A 19,936-nucleotide genomic window follows, 5' to 3' on the forward strand; every position below is an offset into this window, starting at 1 on the left:
CCCACCCCCGGGAACCTGCAGAAGACGCCACAGATGCCGGACACGGCTCTCGTCACCTGGGCTTTGCCTCAGCTGGAGCGCCTGCTTCCTCTGGATGAGGATTCTCTCAAGCAGATCATCACATACAGTGAATCGCAATCTCCAGATGCGGCTGCAGACCACCTGAAGAATCTCTTGGGTGACTCGCCACAGGCCTTGGAATTCATTACCAACTTCAACTCTCGCCGCAGGCCCACCCCTTCGGCAAGCCAGGGCCAGAATGGCCCCTCAGAAGTCCCCAAGGCGAAGAAGGGCGGCCAGAAAAAGAAGAAGAACATCCATCAGTTGCCCGCCCGCCAAGTCCAGCATGCCGGCCAAGTCGCCGGCGCCTACATGAAGCGGGATGAAGACGACTATATGTCCGGCTCATCCAAGCCGCGCAAAGACAACAAGGAGACCGTCCACAGCGCATTCAACCTGCAGGAGAAGCCTGACGCCAAGCAGCTGCCCGTCCCTCAGAACACATCCACCTCGACGAACCCGCGCGTAAAACCGCCGCCTTCAGCAGCCGGCCCTTTGATATCCGACTCCTTGTCTTCCTCGAAGAATGCCTCTCGCAACGCCTCTCGCAACGCCTCTCGCAACGTCTCTCGCACCGCTTCGCCCGCCCCTAGCAATAGCAGTAATGCCAAATCCAAAGCCAAAGTGCAAATCACCGGCGGCACGCCCGGCCACGGCCAATCCTCCGTGCTCAACGACCTGGACTCGGCCATCCGCGCGCTCGAGGTGCAGACGAACCCGGCCCTCTCGGCGACGACGCCCGAGGAGAACGCGAAGCGGCGGTGCGGCTGCATGGCGACGCGGCACCCGCTGCTGGAGGCGGCCCCCAACTGCATGAACTGCGGCAAGATCGTCTGCGTCAAGGAAGGCCTCGGCCCGTGCACCTTCTGCGAGAAGCCGCTGCTGTCGCAGTCCGACATCCAGTCCATGGTGCGCATCTTGCGCGAGGAGCGCGGCCGCGAGCGCATGGAGGCCAACAACGCCGCCAACAAGCGCGCAGAAGTCGCCGCGAGCAAGCCCCGCCACATGACCGGCGCCGCCTTCCTGTCCTCGCACACCACGAGTCCCGCGCTATCGCCCTCGCCCTCGCCGTCCCCGGCACCGTCCGACTCGGAGAGCGAGAAGCTGAAGGCCGCCCAGGCCCACCGCGACAAGCTGCTGTCCTTCCAGGCCAACAACGCCAAGCGTACCCGCATCTTCGACGAGGCCGCCGACTTCGACACGCCGTCGTCGGGCACCAACATGTGGGCGTCGCCGCAGGAGCGCGCGCTGCAGCTAAAGCGCCAGCAGAAGATCATGCGCGAGCAGGAGTGGGCGGCTCGCCCCGAGTACGAGAAGAGGCGCGTTGTCGCGTCCATCGACCTGGCCGGCGGCAAGATCGTCCGGAAGATGGCGCCGACGGAGCGGCCGCAGAGCCCGGTCAGCGATGCGGATGTGGATGAGGAAATCGACGAGGATACTGGACCCCTGCACCAGCCGCCGCCGCCAGATAGGACCAGGGGTGGCGGTGCATTTAGTAAGAATCCGTTGCTAGGTGGGCTGATACGGCCAATTGCGAGGGTAGATGGAGACGAGGCGGGTGACAAGGGTAAAACGAGGGAGAGAGAAAAGAGGACACTATGGAGAAGGGTGCAAGACGACAACGATGATAACGAGCAGTGGATCCTTGACGGGGGTGTGTACGGTGGAAAGACGGAGGGTAGAGTGTTGGGGGCTGAAGAGCACGCTTTCGCCGCCAATTAATCACAAGGCTCGAGTTCATGGTAGATGATGAGCATTGGACGTACCAGAGCAAGTAAGCTTTGACTAACTTGAACCATGCGCCCAGCGCAACGTGCTGCGCACAGATACTGAGGCATTTCATCTCATCGTGTACCCGAAATGGGGATTCCCTACCTCTCGAAAGGATCTATGCCGACGAACATTGACAGCGTATATAGCGGCATCGGATCTGGCACATCCGGTTGTGTATCGTTGTCGGAAGCCTTGCTCTGGCTCATTATTCGCGTTGGTGTAACAATGTGAACAGGGAATCCAGGAGGATTCTGCACCTAGATGCCTGAATGGCTGTAAGCTTTGATAAGTACGCAAGGCTGCCATCGACCCCGCTGCAGGCCCTTGCATTAGTGTTTCCGCCAAGCTGCTCCGTTACTCAGCATGTTGTGGATGTTTCTTGACAAGGCTGAGTGGTGCTCGCTACACAAGGGTATATATTTGTCTTCATCTGACACCTAGTTCTTTTCTTCAGCATTCGCATCCCAAACCTATCATGCGGCTCATTTGCGCGAACACCAAGGAGCTCAGAGAATTCTCACACTCTAGCAGCAAACAATACGCTATACTCTCGCACCGATGGAGAGACGAAGAGATTACCTTTCAGGACCTCAGCGGAGACATGAGATCAGTGTCGATGAAGAAAGGTTACCAGAAGCTCGAAAGCGCATGCAGACAAGCTACGCGAGGGGGCTTCAGGTACATCTGGGTCGACACTTGTTGCATGAACAAGGACAGTAGCGCCGAGCTCTCGGAAGCGATCAACTCCATGTACCGCTGGTACCACGAGGCTGAAGTCTGCTACGCATATCTCTTCGATGTTCCCGACGGCGTTGATCCCCATGCAGACCCCAGCGCAAAGTTTGCGAACAGCGAGTGGTTCAGAAGAGGATGGACCTTGCAAGAGCTCGTGGCCCCCAGGAAAATGGTGTTCTTCTCACAAGGTTGGAAGCAATTGGGCACCAAGGCAAGCCTCAAAGATATCCTGGCAAAAATCACAGGAATAGGCACAGGGGTCCTCGATGGCACGATGGATCCGATGGCTGTGAGCGTTGCCACGCGCATGTCGTGGGCTGCAAGTAGGCATACCTCAAGGCCTGAAGACGAGGCGTACAGTTTGATGGGGCTTTTCAATGTCAACATGCCGATGTTGTACGGCGAGGGTAGCGAGAAGGCGTTCATACGACTGCAAGAACATATCATGGAAGATTCAGACGACGAATCAATATTCGCTTGGATCAACAAGTCCGCACCAGACAACGACCTGAGCCTCCACGGTCTGCTTGCCCCGTCTTCAAGGTACTTTGCCCACTCGGGCGGTATTCAGCCCTACTGCAGCTGGGACCAGCGATCGTCCTTTCGCAAAACCAACAAAGGCCTGCGGATTTCGCTAAACCTCACCCGGATTGAGGGCAACATTTATATTGCCGCAATCAACTGTTCCGCAGCGACGAACCATTACTCCGGATATTTAGGGGTTTTCCTCAAACGCCTTGATGGCCCAGATGAGATGGGTGACGAGGATGAAGACTATCGACACTACGCTCGCATCAGGATTGGAAGCCTGCCATTCCTCGAGAGTCGTGGCACCATGCGGGTTCTGTACGTGCATCAAAACGCAGCCTCCGTGGCCCAGACTGCCATGAACAGAATTCATCTGGATCACATCCTCCAATTGTGGCAAGGTCCGTCTTCGACCCAAGGTTACACACTCGTGCGTACGAGCGGCACAGCTTGCTCTGCTGAGGCTGCAGTCATGTTGGGTGGTCGTGAGTGGATCGGTGTCAATACGTCGGTATTCTTGCTGCCGAAGGGTGTTGAGAAGACAGCGTGTGTGTTGGAGTTTGAACGGGAGTGGGACAAATCGCACTTCAACTTGTGTGTCTACTCGACGGCTGACTTTGGAATCGTATTCGATGTGCAAGAGATAACAAGAGGTGGAGAGATTGAACAGGAGAGAAACACTTACAAACCGAAGACGCATCCTGGACAGATGCTGACGACGGACAGAGAATCGATCCGAGTAGACGCGTGGCCACTTGTGAAAGGAGGGAGAAAGTACTACATCATCGATATAGTGGTTACACTGACTCTCAGGCGAGATGCGCAGGGTTTCTTTCGAAAGTGGCTTCGGAGTGCATAGGATGGTACGCGAAATGGTAAGAGATGCTTCAATTGATCTTATCTTTTTGCTCTTCAATACCTTTGACCTTGTCCGCCCCCTTCAACCACTGGCTCAGAGGATAGCCAAAATCGTCTGGGTGTAAATAATGGTATCCTTATGGTCCCCTTTCTTAGCTTCTGAGCCATCTGCTGCACCCCTATAATGTATCTTGGGCCAATTGAGCACGTTTTCGAGCCTTCTTTAGAGCCCTTTGGTAGGACTCGAAGGCGGTCGTAGCGCCGGGCTGGGAACCCTATCGGACTTCAAACTTTCCATGCTGACGACTGGGCGCCCGTTCAACTCTTGCCGCCAGCCTCACTGAACGCCTTGTCCCAGACCTTCCACCTATCCTCTGCCAGCCCCACCACGCCATGGAGCACATCCCTGCCCACAACACCGCCACCGCTCTTCTCAATGCCATGTAGCACACAATGCCCGTCCACCACATCCACCAGCACGCTGACCGTCTCTTGGCAGTTTGTCTCCTCAAACGCATCGGGATCCGCCAACACCCACGCCCTCTCCTGCTCCCCCGCAGCCTTCCCACCATCCACTCCACCAACCCCCAACACCTTCGGCGCCCCAACACCCCTCCCCTTCCCGGGCTCGAAGACCGCACAGGTCAACGCCACCGGCTGCCCCCTCAACCTCAACCTCCTCGCCTCCTCCACGCGATCCGAGCACAACACCGCCTCCATATCCGCATCCCACCACGCGCGGGGCAAGACGGTGTCCTTCAGCGCCGCAACGACGGCCGCCCACGCAGCATCCCACGCGTTGCCATCCAAGCTGATGAACAACACATCCACATAAAGCGCCCAATACGCCTTGACCTCCCTCTCCGTCTCCCCTTCCTCCCCTTCCTCCCCTTCCTCCCCCATCCTCGGCACCTCCCCCACGACCCTCAAATCCCCCGCCCTCACCACCCCCGCCGCCAGCATCGCCCCCAGCAGCCTACTCGTCAGCGCCTGCGCCCTCTGCGACGGCGGCTGCCCGGGCATCAGCGCCGGCGTCGCGCCCGTCGCCAGCTCGACGTTGGGCACCAGCAAGCCCAACCGTTCCAGTTCCTCTCTGTCGTCGTGGTCGTCGTCATCGTCGTCATCCCGTTTCTCGTCCTCGGCGTGCCGCGGCGGGTTCGGCACGTCGGCCGCCTTGAGGATCTCGGCCCGCACGCCGCACACGACGGCCGTGTCGCCGGCGCGCACGACGGCGCTGCCCGCGCAGTGCGTCAGCGAGCCCGTGTTGATGGTCGGCGCGCGGCTTTCGGTCGGCGCGCGGCCGTTGGGCCGGGTTGCGGTTGCGGCGGTGGTGCTGTCGGAGGCGGCGGTGGCATTGGCATTGGCGTCGAGGTGGGCGAGAAGGAAGGGTGCGGGCGAGAGGGCGGCGAAGATGTCGCGCGGGAAGGAGAGTTGGGGGGCGCCGCCGTTCGCGCTCGGTGCGGCAGTTTCGACTGCCATTGTTGTGTGTGTGCGTGTGTGTGTCTTTTGAAGAGTGGTTGGCTGGGTGTGTGGAAGTGCAGTGTTGTTGTTCTGGTGGAGGCGGGCTGTCAAAAAATCCCTTATCGATAAGGCTGTTGGATCACTTGCACATGCGCATTGTGCCATCCCCAGCGAGTTGTCACCGCCTACTACTTGCAAATGAATAGATTTCAACAGCTTATATTGCTTTTTGGTACATTTTAATTATATACATTCACGGCATTTCATCCAGTTCCAGTGAACTCATTTCTTGTCCTTGGGAGCAATCATGAGCTCGGGACGGACGTGCTTGGTGAAGTCCTCCTCGCTAAGAGCCTTGAGCTCCATAGCGCTCTGCTTGAGCGTGATGCCCTTCTTGTGGGCGTTCTTGGCGACCTTGGAGGCCATGTCGTAGCCAATGACGGGGTTCAAGCAAGTAACAAGCATGAGACTGGAGCACTTGTCAGCAAACATGTCAGATGTGCAACGTATCGATCCGACTCACCTCTCCTTCATAATGGAGGCGATCTTGGCCTCATCAGCCTCAAGGCCCTCCACGAGGTTCTTCTCAAAGCTCCTCATGCCATCAGCCAGAAGCCTGGAGCTGTGGAGAAGGTTCCTGATCATGACAGGCTTGAAAACGTTGAGCTCGAAGTTACCCTGCGAGCCAGCAAAGGTGGTGGCGGCCTGGTTACCGAAGACCTGGGCGCAGATCATGGTAAGAGACTCGCACTGTGTGGGGTTGACCTTGCCGGGCATGATGGACGAGCCAGGCTCGTTCTCGGGCAGCTTCAGCTCGCCGAGACCGCAGCGCGGGCCAGAGCCAAGGAAACGGATGTCTTGGGCAATCTTGTAGAGCGAGGTAGCCAGGGTGTTGAGTTGGCCATGAGCCTCAACGACAGCGTCGTGAGCAGCGAGAGCCTCGAACTTGTTCGGGGCAGTGACGAATTGGGTTCCGGTCATCTTGCTGACCTCCTCAGCGATACCCTCAGCAAAGCCCTTGAAGGTGTTGATACCGGTACCGACGGCGGTACCACCCTGAGCGAGCATCTTCAGGCGCGGCAGGGACGACTCGACGCGCTGAATGCCGAAATCGAGCTGCTGGACATAGCCAGAGAACTCCTGGCCAAGAGTCAGCGGCGTAGCATCCTGCAGATGCGTACGGCCGATCTTGATGAGACCTTCCCACTGCTTAGCCTTCTTGTCCAGAGCGTCGCGGAGGCTGCGGAGGGCGGGGAGCAGCGACTCCTCAAAGTCGAGAACGGCGGCAATGTGCATGACGGTTGGGAATGTGTCGTTGGAGGAAGCAGACATGTTGACGTGGTCGTTGGGGTGGACAGGCTTCTTGGAGCCCATGGTGCCGCCCAGGATCTCAATGGCGCGGTTGGAGATGACCTCGTTGGCGTTCATGTTGGACTGGGTGCCGGAGCCGGTCTGCCAGATGACGAGAGGGAAGTGGTCGACGAGCTTGAGGTCGGCGACCTCAGCGGCGGCCTGCTGGATGGCCTGGCCGACCTTGGGGTCTGCAGCAGCGTCAGCGATTGCGCGAGCGGGGGCAGCCGGGGCTACGTACCGAGGCCGAACTTCATGTTGACGGTGGCGGCAGCACCCTTCAGGATGCCAAAGGCCCTGACAATGGGCGGCGGCATGCGGTCCTGGGGCTGGTTGATCTTGAAGTTCTCCAGGGAGCGCTCGGTCTGAGCTCCCCAGTACTTGTCGCCGGGAACCTGGATCTCGCCGAAGGCATCGCTCTCAGTCCTGGTGTTGGCAGCCATCCTGGAAGTGGTCGCAAAGGTGCGCAGAGCAGCGGTCTTCTGGTACTGCAGCTGGGGCCGTGCGGATTGCAGCGCGCGGGTGTTGATGGAGCGGGCGGAGGAGCCGGCGATGGAGGCGGGGAAGGCAGCGCGAGCATGTGCAGCAGGGCGGCGGAGAAGGGCCTCGGCACCGGGCCGGGCGATGGTGCGGAGCTTAAGCATGGCGGGGTGATGAGAATTGGAACCGCAATTGGCTTCGGGAGATGGAGGCAGGGCACACGAACGCCGCAGGCTTGAGACGGGAGCTTTTCTGGAGTTGCGGAGCCCCCGACGAAGTTATTTGGTCATCGGGAATTACCGGGCCGCAGTGACGGCACTTGCACAGCTTCGCGGCAACGACATTCGCGTTTGCCCGAGGATCCGAGTCACTGCACGGGCGCTGCATCCCCGCCATCACTGCTGTCCGTCATGCCCATCATTCTGACTATCATACAAGCATCGACATCTATCTCGGCGCGCATCTAGCTGCCGTTGCTATTTCGTCCAGCCGCCCCCAGCGCAACGACCGGTTCCTAGACCTGCTGCGTGAGTGCCTGTGGTTGCTCAAGGAGAAACACGGGGCCGGCCACCACGCTCTCCAGAGTCGGCGCTCCCTCCACGTCCGCCAAAACACCGATGATGATCCCGTTTGCCGCGTCAAACGCTGCCGGAACCACTGATGAGTTTGTCTTGGTATCCAACGGGACGCTGATATTGTTTACCCCATGGAAGAAGACGGCGTAGTAGTCCTTATCGTCTTTGAAATCGGGGACGTTGGTCTCATCCGAAAAGACAAAGTCAATCTTCGAACCCGGCTGCGCTGTGCTGGTGGTCATGTTGAAGCTGAGAGGGGGGAGGTTCTGATGCGGCGAAGGGTAGACTGGGTTCCCGGACGGACAGCTTCCCGGAACGATGAACACCCTGGTGATGTCCAAGATCTGGTTGGCATAAGGGTACACTGTGTCGGACGGTCCTGCGAATGGATTGGCTCCCCATACGTCAATCAGCGCCTGTCAATTGTCAGCTCTGGTCTGGCTACCACGTACACTCGGCCGGCCTTACCCACGTGTTGTGTCTCGACTCGACTTCTGCGATGGCCACCAAAGCACCTTTAGTGGCATTAGTCTGCGCTTCTTGGACAAGCCCGGTCAAAAACGCCATGCTCGACACCTCCAAAAGGACTTGCAAGGCGAGGTAGCTCTCGGCGCCAGTGAAACCGTACTCGTACTTGCAGGCCCCCGGCTTTACCGAATTGGCCGAGATTTGATCCTGAAAGATACGCAGATGTCCAGCCTCATTGTCACGGATCTGGACAAGCCGTTCGTAGGTAGTCTCTGGCAAGCCAAGATTGGTGAAATCCTCGAAAGAGAAGGTCTCTACGCCTTGCTGGTAGAAGCTGTAAATGGCCCATTCGGCACCGAGCAGATTCTGGAAAAGGACGTCATCAGGCCCCGCAGGACCGGTACTCGTGGCTTTGATTGGTGCAGTGAGGTTGCCCGGGAAGGGTGCAGCTTTGCCGGTGTAATTGGTGTACATGTCTGACTCCCCAGGAATTGAACCGTGTTTGAGGTTGCTCAAACGCTGCGTGTCAGGAGTCGGTATGCCCCAGACAGCAGTGCTAACGGAAAGGGCAATAATAAGTGAAGCGATGAAGGCCATAACGAATAGCTGGGATGAAAGATGTAGGATTGCAAGGGCGTTTCAGCGATGAGCAGTCGAGTGCTGGGTTTTCCTTGCCGAACCCATGCTTTTCTACCTCGTTGCAGCCTGGAGGCGTCGTTCTCAACCTTTGCAAAGCTGAGCATTGCCTCCACAGCCGATCTTAGAGCTTACTTGTCGTCGCATTGCTGTACCTGATGAGGAAGCGAATGGAGAGGCCGGGTTTCCCGATGGGGTAAGGGAGCTATCAAGCATTCAGCAGCCGAAGCCGAAGGCCGGGCACAGCCGCAGCCCGATCTTGGAGGCTGTGCGGCGCTCGCGGGACGCACCGAATTCGGCATGCTGCACGGTGATCTCTCGCCGCACTCGCATCAGCGTCTGTCGATCGTCCGGGCGGTAAGTCAGAAGAAGCTGAAGACCACGACGACTCCCGGGGATGGTTGAGATAGCGTCGCGCTAAGAGAAGCTCGATTCTTCATAGTAAGCCGCCACCGACGAAAGACCCTTTGGTCTGTGTGGGTTTGCTCCTTGGATGTCCACGGATGACAGTCGAAGAATGCGCTTCAGCACTTGGGCAGACACGAGCCGGAACCGCAGCCCGATGGCCCTTCGATATTCCATCAGCCTTCGCATGCCTTCAGGAGAAACAGGCATTCCATCCAGAGAAGTACATCAATGGCTTTGGGAAGTGCGACGCATTGCAGACTTGCGTGGGTCGCACGCCGTTACACGTGGGACACACGGAAGTCCTGACTGGTGGTAGTGGACTCCATGCTGCACTTCCTCGCAGGTGCGCGGGAACTCCAAAGTAAATCAAGAAAAGGTGACGAGAGACTGAAGAAACAATGCTGCCTGACGGATGAGAAGTGGGTCCCAGGCACCGGGGGCCTCAGCCGCACGCTGCTCCACCCGCCGCCGTTGCTTCTCTCACCAGCACATGGCGTGTGGAAGCGTCAGGGCCAGATGCCGCCTGCGGGTAAACAACAGAGATGGTACAAGACGCGGCCATGAGATCTGCTGGGCTCTCGGTTTGAGCCGGATCGCTGCAGCAGGGCGGCGACAGAGAGCCAGCCCCACTGTATTGCGCGCATCACGCGGGGCGTTGCTGACTGACTCCGCAGCGCCCATTCTGACTCGCGCCGGGCTGTGGGACGCAGGGACTGCCATGTTTTCTTGAGCCGGCGCGCGCATCTCGACTGCCGCAAACGCAGGCAGTCCGGGGTGCTTCGGTGCTGGTGGCACAGGGCGGCGGGCTGTCGGCAGGGAGATGGATGCTGCTGTGCTGGCAGCGGGTCCGAGCTTCGTGGTTGCCAGGGCGTGGGCAGCCGCGCCGTTGATTTCATTCCCGGCCAGCGCCCAACTGAGCTGAGCTTGCCGCGGGACGTCAGACACGCCGGACACGCCAGACACGCCAGACATATACGTCGGCCCCGCCGTCTCGCTCTCTCCGTCACACACCAAACAACACCCGCAACTCTGCGCCTGCGCCTCCCCGCCTCCCCGCCGCTGCTCTCCGCCCACCACCACCCAGCCGCACCCGCTTCCTCGCGCCCGCCTCGAGCCCCGCTCACCGCTGCGGCGGCCCAACTAGCCCGACATGGCCGACAGGAACGCCTTCAACTCCAACATCCCGCTTCCTCCTCCGCTGCACACCAATCGCGCAAACGAGATGTTTAACCGCCCCATCACGCCGGGCGCCAATGCCTTCTTCTCGCCGCAGCAGACCCCAACCGGCAGCCCGAGCAAAATCCACGCGCCGCCGGGCGCCTACGACCTGCCTGGCGTCTTCGACAATGCGCTGAAGCTCCAGCCTACTGCCGGTTCTCCCAGTAAGATTGGCCGTCCCTCCCCGCACTCGCCCACCAAATCCGGCTTCCAGGACTATCCCGAGGCACCGGGCACCCCGACCCGCAAAGCAAACAAGGAAAACACTCCGCCGAGTCGGCCGGGCCTGCAGCACAAGGATAGCTACCCTACCCACGCCGCTGCCTCTCGTCAAGAGCCCTACCGCCCGTCTACCCGCGGTGGCTCTGTCGGCAAGAACGTGCAGCGCGGTCTTTCTCCAGAGGACATTGAGAAGCTGCAGAAGCCTTCGGTGAAGCGATTGGCCAACGTGACTCAGCTGTGTAAGTCACTTCTTCGTCAATGACACTTCTCCAAAAGCTGATTATCCCAGACTTCTTGGACTACTACTATGACCTTCTCTCCTACGTCCACAACCGACAGAACCGCCTCGCGGCGTTCAAGGCTCAATATCCCCCTCCGCCTGATACGCCCGAGGAGGAGTACAACGAGGTCCTGCACAAATATCTCGGACGCGAGCGTGCGAACTTGCGGAAGAGGCGCACCAGGTTGAGACACGGCGACTTCCAGATCCTCACGCAGGTCGGTCAGGGAGGCTACGGGCAGGTTTATCTCGCTCAGAAGAAGGACACGCGCGAAGTCTGCGCCCTGAAGGTCATGAGCAAGAAGCTCTTGTTCAAGCTCGATGAAGTCAGGCACATTCTCACCGAGCGTGATATTCTGACGAATGCGAAAAGCGAATGGCTGGTTCGGCTACTCTATGCTTTCCAGGATGACAAGAGCATCTACCTTGCAATGGTAAGCCCCAATGTTCCTCCCACAGTGGCAGTTTCGAAAGGTGCTAACAATTCGTAGGAATACGTACCTGGCGGTGATTTCCGGACTCTTCTTAACAACACCGGCGTCTTGCACAACCGTCACGCGCGCTTCTACGTCGCAGAGATGTTCTCCTGTGTCGATGCTTTGCACGTGCTGGGCTACATTCACAGAGATTTGAAGCCCGAAAACTTCCTCATCGACAGCACCGGGCATGTAAAGCTTACTGACTTTGGTCTTGCCGCTGGTATGCTGGCACCAGCGAAGATCGAGTCTATGCGCATCAAGCTTGAATCTGTTGGCAATTTCCCCGTGCCATTTGGCCGTCCGGTTGAGGACCGAACGGCTGCCGAGAGACGAGACGGCTACCGCTCGTTGCGCGAACGCGAGGTCAACTATGCCAAGAGTATCGTAGGTAGTCCCGATTACATGGCGCCTGAGGTGCTAAAGGGCGAAGAGTATGACTTCACCGTTGACTACTGGAGTCTTGGATGCATGCTGTTCGAAGCCCTGGCTGGTTACCCGCCTTTCGCCGGTGCTACTGTCGACGAGACTTGGCAGAACCTGAAGAACTGGAAGCGCGTCCTCAAGAAGCCCGTTTACGAGGATCCGAGCTACTTCCTCAGCAAGCGGACGTGGGACCTAATCATCCGCCTGGTTGCGTCCAAGACGTCGCGCTTCCGCGGCATCAGCGAAATCCACTCCCACGCGTACTTCGCCGAGGTGGACTGGAACAACCTCCGTGAGCAAAAGGCACCTTTCGTGCCCGAGCTGGACAGCGAGACCGATGCTGGCTACTTCGATGACTTTGGCAGCGAAGCCGACATGGCCAAGTACAAGGAAGTCCACGAGAAGCAGGCTCACTTGGAGAATCTGGCAGACAGGGACGACAAGATGGCCAAGAGCTTGTTCGTCGGTTTCACCTTCAGGCACCGCAAGCCCGCCGACGACGCCAGCAAGTCCGGGAGCCCTCGCAAGCCGCTGCAGACAGTCGAAGAAGATTTCGGAACCATCTTCTAGGACTGTCCCCCCCGTGTGCCCTCTCTGTATAACTTCCATCTCGCCCGGTCACTTTACGTTCTCGATCTTGGCAAAAGAACAAAAGAGTCTGGCTGGCTCCTGCCTCTTTTCTTGGGCCCTCCTCTTGATGGGAGCGACTAAGATCATCCTTGATTTTCTTCTTTTTTTCCTTTCCTTCCCTTTTCTTACGCCCCTTCCCTTTTCCGAGCCTTTTGATTTCCTCTGCTCTTCTCTCGGGTTTGCGGTTCTTTCGCAGACAATCAAAAAAAAAAGGGGCAATACACACAGCTTCGGGGCGTTCTTATTCCCGAATGGCTTCATATGGTTTTTTTCGTCTGGTTTTGGGTTGGGTCTTTTTGCGAGCATACTCTTAGGTCTTTTTTGCTGCTGCAAATCAAGGTTCTACTGTTAAGTTCCTGTCTTCTCCTCCTGGTTCATCATGCATTAGTGGTCGTCAAGATGGTGGTGGCGCTCGAGGATTCGAGACGTGGCGCTCTGGTTCGTTCGGTCCCTGACCGCTCACTCGTAGTGCGCTTGCTTGTTTTTGCTTTTTGAGGATGAATGGTGGTGGGTAGTCTGCAAGTCGGCTGCTGTGTATTAGTATTGCTTTGGAAAAAATACATGTGTTTGATCAGCAGAAGGGTGGTGCGAATGTTCTTCGTATACGTGTTGTGACACGTTAGGTAGTTCTATGCTCATACGGAATCGTAAGAAAGGCTGCCAAGGTTCTACATCGTCGAATGATGAATGTTGTTACAGGAAATGGCTACAAAAAAAAAAAAAAGACATGCTACTACTACTGGCATGATTCATACGCTAATTAAATTGACTATCCTGCACTCATGCTTTTATGCAAGGACAACGCTCACACAGAGTTAACCCTCGCATGCGTAAAGCATCATCATTCGTCATCCTCTAAATCCGATGGTTCACTGACCGCCTCATCGCCGCTGCTGCTGCCGACATCGCTCAGCTCGCTTTCCTCTCCCTCGGAGACGTACGTCTTCTTCGACTTGCGTTTACGGGTCGGAGTAGTTGTCGCCTCCTTTGATCCACCGCCTCCCTTCCTCACACCTGTCCTCTTGACCAGGTGATCGATCGGGCAACCCTTCTCCCAACCCTCGCTGGCGATGCCCGTGATGGCCCGGCACCGGGGGCAGCTTTTACCATGGCGGATGAGTAGCGCGTGCAATGGGTACTTGAGTTCGTCAGGGATGCGGACGTCGAGGTGCGCGTACGTGGAGTCGCGGGTCACGTTCTTGACATCCGGCGGGACCCATTGAAGCCACTTGGCGAGGCGGAAGACGTGGGTGTCCACGGCGAACGAGGGACGCTGGAAGCAGAATAGCAGGACGCAGGAGGCGGTCTTGACGCCGATGCCCGGGTAGCGCAGGAGGTGCGTCATGATCTCGTCGTTGGACGAGAGCGAGTGCAGGTGGTCGAGAGACAGTATGTTGGACTCGGCGCGGGCGACCTCGAGCTCGCGTTCTTGCGCGCTCTCGTTTTCGGCGCCGGCGGGGTCGTTGACTGAGTTCTTGACGAGGGCATCGTGCCGGGCCTGGTTCTCGTCGTGGACCATCTGGAGGATCTTCTTGATATCTTTACTCTTGACGTCCGCGAGGCCGCCGCTCTTGATGGCTTCGAAGACTGCTTTCGTGTCGGCCATTCGGACGGCGTTCCAGTTTACGCTTCCTTTGCCCACGCCTTCTTCGATGATGCCGAAGCGCTTGACTAAGCCTTGGAACGCACGGGAGGAGTTGGTGCTTGAGGTTGCCGCACTCAAACGAGTCCTGATCAATGCGTCCAGCACTGAGGGAACCTCGCCACAACCAGTGGTAGTAAGAGATGGCGCTGGCACTTCCTTGGGTGCTTGAACATGGCCATGTACTTTCGACAACAGGTGCGTCACTTCTTCGCATTCCTCGGGTGTAGGGTGAGGGTAGTCAGGATAAGGCGTTTGTCCAGGAGTCAGGCCGTAGCTGTTGTTCTTGCCCTTGCCGGGCTTCTTTTTGGTCGACTTTACAGCCGCTTTGTCGTCCTCGGCCAGCTTTTCGGCTAAGGGAGCTGCATCCTCGAGAGCCTTGGAAACATTCAAGTTCGTGCGCTCAGTACCTGATTTGGCCTTGCGTTTCTTGGCAGGAGGCTTTTCGTCCTCGACTGGATCATCATCGACTGATGGAATGGCACCGAGTCCATGCGGCAAGTCATTGATGTCGTCTTCTCTCTTCGCGGTGGCTCTGGCCCTTTTGCGCCCGGTGTTGGGGGTAATCGGTTCAGCTTTCACGGAGTCCTTGGTTGCTTTGGCTGCAGTCTTCGGGTCGACAGCCGCTCGAGGTCCCTTTTTGGACGCACTCCGTTTAGAAGGCGCAGGAGTAGCGGGCGGACTGGAAAGCTGTGCTGGCTCAGACTTCGCCGCAGCCCTCGTCTGACGAGCGGTCGAAGCCCGCGTCGCTCGCGTGGTCATAGCTGGATTTCTCACTGGTGAGAAAGTCAAGACTGAAAGGCTTGCGAGAGTTCTGAAGCTCCAGCCTTGTGAAGCCTGAAAACGACACGCCACTCGTTGCTGGAACAGCACCGAGCGGAAAAGCAGGCAGATCAGGGTGGTGAGAGATTGGCGTCGATGTAGTGTGAAGGCTGCCAATTGTTATGATGGCGCAATGAAGTCTGAGTTCTGAGGAGCGAAAGTGAACTGAGAAGCCGCAACCTGCGCCCGGCCGGAGGCAGGCGCGGTAAGCCCATCATGACGTCTATGGTTTGGGCCAATGATCGGTCGCAGCGAGTCATGCAGGGTCTCTCTCGCGGTCTGTGCATGCGGTACCATGACACCAGCGCTGTGACACCGCGACCTCCACGCGCCTGCTCTTTGCTTTTCTCCCTCGGTCTGTTCCAGTACATCTTGGCCCGCCATGTCCATTCCTACTCCGCTCGTCGTTCCCGCTCTTAAGCGGCACACCGCCACCGTTATTGTTGCCCATGGCTTGGGCGATAGGTATATCTCTCCACCCTCCATCCTGTGCCTCAATACCCCGCCATTCCACCCTACACCCCGCTTGAGCCATCCGAGTCCGACGGGTAGCAATGATGCATATGTTCCTGGGGCGCCGTGCTAACTCGGATCGACAGCGGTGCCGGCTGGATGTTCCTCGCTGAGAACTGGCGCCGCCGCAACAAGTTCGACGAGGTTTCCTTCATCTTCCCGAGCGCCCCCTCGATCCCCGTCACCATCAACATGGGCATGCGCATGCCCGGGTGGTACGACATCCTCTCTCTTTCCGACATCAACCAGCGCTCCGAGGATGAGGCCGGCATCAAGCGCAGCATGGAATACTTCCACGGCCTGATCAAGCAGGAGATGGATAAAGGGATCCCCAGCAACCGTATCGTTATCGGCGGTTTCTCCCAGGGCGGGGCCATGTCGCTTCTATCTGGGGTCACTTCCCCCAACAAGCTGGGCGGAATCTTCGGTTTGTGCTTGACGCTGTCGTCATGACGCGCGGATGCTGACGGGTTCGCGCAGGTCTGAGCTGCTATCTTCTGCTTCAGAACAAGATTCGTGAAATGGTCCCCGAGGACAACCCGAACAAGGATACCCCCATCTTCATGGGCCACGGCGATGCCGACCCTGTCGTGCGGTATGACTGGGGCCAGAGGACCGCCGGCAAGCTCCAAGAGTGGGGCTGGAAGGTCGATTTCAAGACATACCAGTAAGGCTTGCGTAACCGCATTGGCGGGTTTAGGAAGCTGACGTTAACAGGGGACTTCCTCACTCGGCTGACCCCGAAGAGATTGAGGACCTCGAGGCGTACCTGAGAAGCAGGATCCCCCCTCTTGGCGACAAGGAGGAGACGTCTGGCAGCCTCTGACTACTCGCAGCGCCACGCCAGGTCTCGGCATCCACAATTGGCTCCCTGACGGTGCTCTTCCTGTCGGTCTTGTTTTGCTTTGCCGCATGCAGGAAACGAGGCTTGGGCATCGCTGCCTTGGTTGCGACGCTTTGCTTCTGATTTCAGAGACCTGATTCTCTCCTGATTATCTACGACATAGGTAACCTTTGGTTGGCACTTTGTTTGACTAGATGACTTCCAAGTTCTGGGCACTGCTCAGGCTCTATACCCAAATGGAGTTCTCATTTCTCGTACGGCCTGCCGCCTTCACATGTCTGGTCTACTTACAAGGAAGTATTGACAGCTTACGAATCGTCTGGCTGAAATGCTTTATAGACCTGCATGGCTCCTTCTAAGGATTGAATGAGACCAAAAAAGACCGTGAGAACCAGCACCACGATAGCGATCCAGAACGTGTACCACTGCGGACCGCTTCTTCTATCACACCACCACTGCCGAAATGTCTTTGGGGTTCCCTCGTCGAACTCCTGCTTCAAGATGCATATTCGGTCTTTCCAGTAGTAGAAGTTGTCTATTATTCGGTCTTCGGCCCTCAGAGATCCGTGCTTCGCAGCCGATGGATCGAGGCCGTGCTCACGTCGATGTTTTTCGTACCAGAGCCGTACCTTGGGATCAGATGATGGGAAGAGCAGGTCAATCGTCTTCAAAGTCTCGTTTATGAGCTCAGGAGGCAGCATGCCACTACAGACGTCAGCACCGAGACCAGAGTGGTGGGGAGTGGTGATGATGGGGTTGCCACTGACCATTTGTGATTTTCCAGGAAAGTTACATGATGGAAGATCCGGATCTTCTTATCGAATTCGCACATGCGCAGATGATCGGCAAGGTTGTCAGTCCACTCGATCTCCATGCCAGTGAATCGCTGCAGGTTGCGAGCGTTGAAGACCTTTTCGAGCTGCACCGCTTTCATGGATAGGGTGGGTTTCTTGTCAAAATACTGCTTGCACGAGAAGCTCAGTGAGCCGTGCATCCACATCAATCGGCCGCGAGGGCCGAGGCCAACATCGCGCTTGCCAAAGTTGATCATGGTGAGCAGCCGGGCGACAAGGTCGATGGAGCCCTGGATACTCTCCTCGGTGACACTAGGAGGGTTATACTGCTCCTTCGTCGGCACCGGCATGTCGGGCGCGATGCACGACGAGGTTTCGCTGATGTCATCGTCATCGAACGGCGAGCGTAACTTGCGCGCCACATCTTTGCGGGTGTTCCTGGGGTCCTTGATCAGGGAGGCGAGCTCGAGGATGTCGCGGTGCGTGCGGACGGAGACGTACTTGCCGCCGTCGCGCAGCGAGTACTCGCACTGGTCCAGGTAGTACTCGAAGAAGCGCTCGCGGGCGATGCGCTCGTCCTCGCTTTTGGCGCTGCCGCCGAGGGAGAGGATGGAGTGCTTCCTCGTCGTCACGGGGGCTTTCTCCGTGCCGGTGGCGCCAGGGCTGTTGGTGTACGGAGCCCAGAGCTGGCGCACGAAATTCAACCCCCAGTCCGCCGGCAGCGCTTGGATGATTAGGCCGTCGAAGGGGTGGATGTTTTCGTGTGACATGAGGGTCTCAGCCGCCGAGGAAAAGGACTGCTGCGCGTTGCTGGTGGTGCTGTGTCGCCGTTGCAAGAACGATGACATGCTCGTCTTTCGTCTCTTGGGGGGCGACCCTGGAGGTTCAGCCTTGCGAGCGGGGGGATAATGAAAGGCAAGGTTGGTCTTGGTCCATCAGACATCACGCCTGCTGCCCTTTGGCCTCAAATGACCCTGGGACTCCGCCATGTTCTAGGTGCGCTGGGGCTCTTTCGCTCGTCGAAGCGGGTTTTACGGGAAGCAAGGGGTGGGTTATGCCAGTTGCGGAGGGCGCCCAGGAGAAGGAAGCCGTGTTTTCCGCCTCTGGCCCTCTCCGCATTCTCTTTCTCCAACAAAGCAGCAGCAACAGGCAGACGGGTTTGAAAGAGGGTTCTGTGAGGATGTCGGAGAGTTCCTTCAGCTCTCGGGGACTTTACGGGTTATACCACTGCTTTTGGCAGCTCCTTGACGGTTTCCGTCACGGCGACTTCCACACCTTCACAGCCCTCGCGCGTGGTGGACTTAGGGGTACCCCCATTCGCATTTGACGCTTCGCCACGTCTTTGGATCTTAGCCAGGGTCGCGGCGCACGATCGAGGCTTTGATGATCGATGGGACTGACACATGCCAACTATAACTACAGTCCCAGTGTCGTCACAACGCTAACCACCGGCTACGGAAGCTCGGCCGAGGTGCTGAGGTACCTTTTCTGGTTGGCAGCAAACCGCGTCTCCCTCGCAGTTCCATGTGATTGATGAGAAAGCAAGATTACGGGGACGAGGGTATTCGAAGGAATCCCGACCCAGCCGCTTGGTTTACCTCATGCGCACAAACCGGGAAGGCGTGGTGGTGGCTGAAGGGGAATAGGTAGGGACAACTCCTACGCATCTTCGTGCATGTAGAGCCCGTCATTGGTTGCGAGTTGCAGAAGACGACTCCGCATGCACTCCCGGCACTCTCCGACACGGAACAATCGACAACCCCACGATCACGAGGTGGGTTTGACTCGCCTAGGTACTCTCAGCGAAGCCAGGCGACGCTCGCGCATTGTTGCAACAAACACGATTGACGAGACCTCAAGGACGGAGTGGAGCCTATCTCGGCTGCAGCCGTGCCGCGGCTTCAAATCAGGCCAACGTCTTCTGGCACAGAGGCAGCAATAAAGACAACGAAGAGGAGGAAGTGCGGTTGGCAAGAGCCGCGAGCCTCTGGAGCTTACCGAAGCGACGTACGCGCACCGCGAAACGCACGAGGAGAGTCGAGCTAGAAAGCCGCCACAGCAGCCGTTGGCCGTCTGGATGGGATGATGGGGCGGTTGGGCACGGCGGCTTCCGGCAGGACGACGATATGCACAGCCCGGCGCGCTGGGTCGAGACCAGCACCTGCGCCTCGCGTCCCATCCTTACGTAACCTTGGCAGCTCTCCATTCTTCCAGCAGCCCACCGCTTGATGAGGTACGGCCGTTCCTTCGCATCGCTGCGCTGCGTTAAGGTTGAGACGGAGGCGTGCGGCAGGAGGAAGCGTCAGGATCAATACACCGCTCAGCCACTCCAACCACCGGCGAATAGCTCGGGCTGCCGATAGTTCGTTCGAAGCTTGTGCCTCATTCTGCACGCGACACACGGCTCGTCTATCTTCCCGCGTCCCGTCCCAATTCCACGCGTGGATTTGGAGAGCCACGACCTGCGCTGTGGTGCTCTAGTCGTCGCAACGACAGACGACCGAAGATGGCGCTTGGGGCGAGACGGGGCTGCTGCTCCCTGGCGCTAGAGGGAACCCGGGGCTTGAACCGAGGACCCGAGCTTCTTTCGCGCCGATTCGTCATCAACTGTCGATAGCTCTTGACAACTAATCAGCAGACGGGTGAAGGCAGCTGAGGGATACCCTAGCAACGCGCCTGCTGTGGCTTGGGCGAGCATGCCGGCGCAGCACCTCGAGCGTGACGGAGATGCAGCCTA

General features: G+C 58.0%; 9 protein-coding genes across 9 annotated transcripts; 4 read left to right on the plus strand and 5 right to left on the minus strand.

The window, feature by feature from the left end:
* Window positions 1-33: 33 nt before the first annotated feature.
* BKCO1_180008 (c2hc5 finger protein) lies at window positions 34-1,782 on the plus strand (the record flags this gene model as incomplete). Its single annotated transcript, XM_020271860.1, has 1 exon — window positions 34-1,782. The coding sequence occupies one exon, from the start codon at window positions 34-36 to the stop codon at window positions 1,780-1,782; it is 1,749 nt and encodes a 582-aa protein (XP_020131540.1).
* Window positions 1,783-2,308: 526 nt separating this feature from the next.
* On the plus strand, window positions 2,309-3,955 carry BKCO1_180009 (het domain-containing protein; the record flags this gene model as incomplete). Its single annotated transcript, XM_020271871.1, has 1 exon — window positions 2,309-3,955. One exon carries the CDS (start codon window positions 2,309-2,311, stop codon window positions 3,953-3,955), a length of 1,647 nt encoding a protein of 548 aa, XP_020131539.1.
* A 317-nt stretch (window positions 3,956-4,272) lies between these two features.
* BKCO1_1800010 (3 exoribonuclease) lies at window positions 4,273-5,433 on the minus strand (the record flags this gene model as incomplete). The annotated part of the gene is made up of 1 exon (XM_020271729.1): window positions 4,273-5,433. One exon carries the CDS (start codon window positions 5,431-5,433, stop codon window positions 4,273-4,275), a length of 1,161 nt encoding a protein of 386 aa, XP_020131528.1.
* Window positions 5,434-5,697: 264 nt separating this feature from the next.
* BKCO1_1800011 (fumarate hydratase) lies at window positions 5,698-7,409 on the minus strand (the record flags this gene model as incomplete). Its single annotated transcript, XM_020271740.1, has 3 exons — window positions 5,698-5,884; window positions 5,939-6,956; window positions 7,007-7,409. 3 exons carry the CDS (start codon window positions 7,407-7,409, stop codon window positions 5,698-5,700), a joined length of 1,608 nt encoding a protein of 535 aa, XP_020131527.1.
* Window positions 7,410-7,759: 350 nt separating this feature from the next.
* BKCO1_1800012 (stress response protein rds1p protein) lies at window positions 7,760-8,885 on the minus strand (the record flags this gene model as incomplete). The annotated part of the gene is made up of 2 exons (XM_020271751.1): window positions 7,760-8,236; window positions 8,289-8,885. 2 exons carry the CDS (start codon window positions 8,883-8,885, stop codon window positions 7,760-7,762), a joined length of 1,074 nt encoding a protein of 357 aa, XP_020131530.1.
* Window positions 8,886-10,482: 1,597 nt separating this feature from the next.
* On the plus strand, window positions 10,483-12,524 carry BKCO1_1800013 (serine threonine protein; the record flags this gene model as incomplete). The annotated part of the gene is made up of 3 exons (XM_020271762.1): window positions 10,483-11,011; window positions 11,062-11,486; window positions 11,544-12,524. 3 exons carry the CDS (start codon window positions 10,483-10,485, stop codon window positions 12,522-12,524), a joined length of 1,935 nt encoding a protein of 644 aa, XP_020131529.1.
* A 901-nt stretch (window positions 12,525-13,425) lies between these two features.
* On the minus strand, window positions 13,426-14,988 carry BKCO1_1800014 (uncharacterized protein; the record flags this gene model as incomplete). The annotated part of the gene is made up of 1 exon (XM_020271773.1): window positions 13,426-14,988. The coding sequence occupies one exon, from the start codon at window positions 14,986-14,988 to the stop codon at window positions 13,426-13,428; it is 1,563 nt and encodes a 520-aa protein (XP_020131524.1).
* Window positions 14,989-15,430: 442 nt separating this feature from the next.
* On the plus strand, window positions 15,431-16,387 carry BKCO1_1800015 (acyl-protein thioesterase 1; the record flags this gene model as incomplete). The annotated part of the gene is made up of 4 exons (XM_020271784.1): window positions 15,431-15,513; window positions 15,648-15,988; window positions 16,042-16,228; window positions 16,279-16,387. The coding sequence occupies 4 exons, from the start codon at window positions 15,431-15,433 to the stop codon at window positions 16,385-16,387; spliced, it is 720 nt and encodes a 239-aa protein (XP_020131523.1).
* A 326-nt stretch (window positions 16,388-16,713) lies between these two features.
* Window positions 16,714-18,047, minus strand: BKCO1_1800016 (uncharacterized protein; the record flags this gene model as incomplete). The annotated part of the gene is made up of 2 exons (XM_020271790.1): window positions 16,714-17,110; window positions 17,173-18,047. The coding sequence occupies 2 exons, from the start codon at window positions 18,045-18,047 to the stop codon at window positions 16,714-16,716; spliced, it is 1,272 nt and encodes a 423-aa protein (XP_020131526.1).
* Window positions 18,048-19,936: the final 1,889 nt, after the last annotated feature.

The sequence above is a fragment of the Diplodia corticola genome, assembly GCF_001883845.1.
Source record: "Diplodia corticola strain CBS 112549 chromosome Unknown scaffold18, whole genome shotgun sequence".
Classification (NCBI taxonomy): domain Eukaryota; kingdom Fungi; phylum Ascomycota; class Dothideomycetes; order Botryosphaeriales; family Botryosphaeriaceae; genus Diplodia; species Diplodia corticola.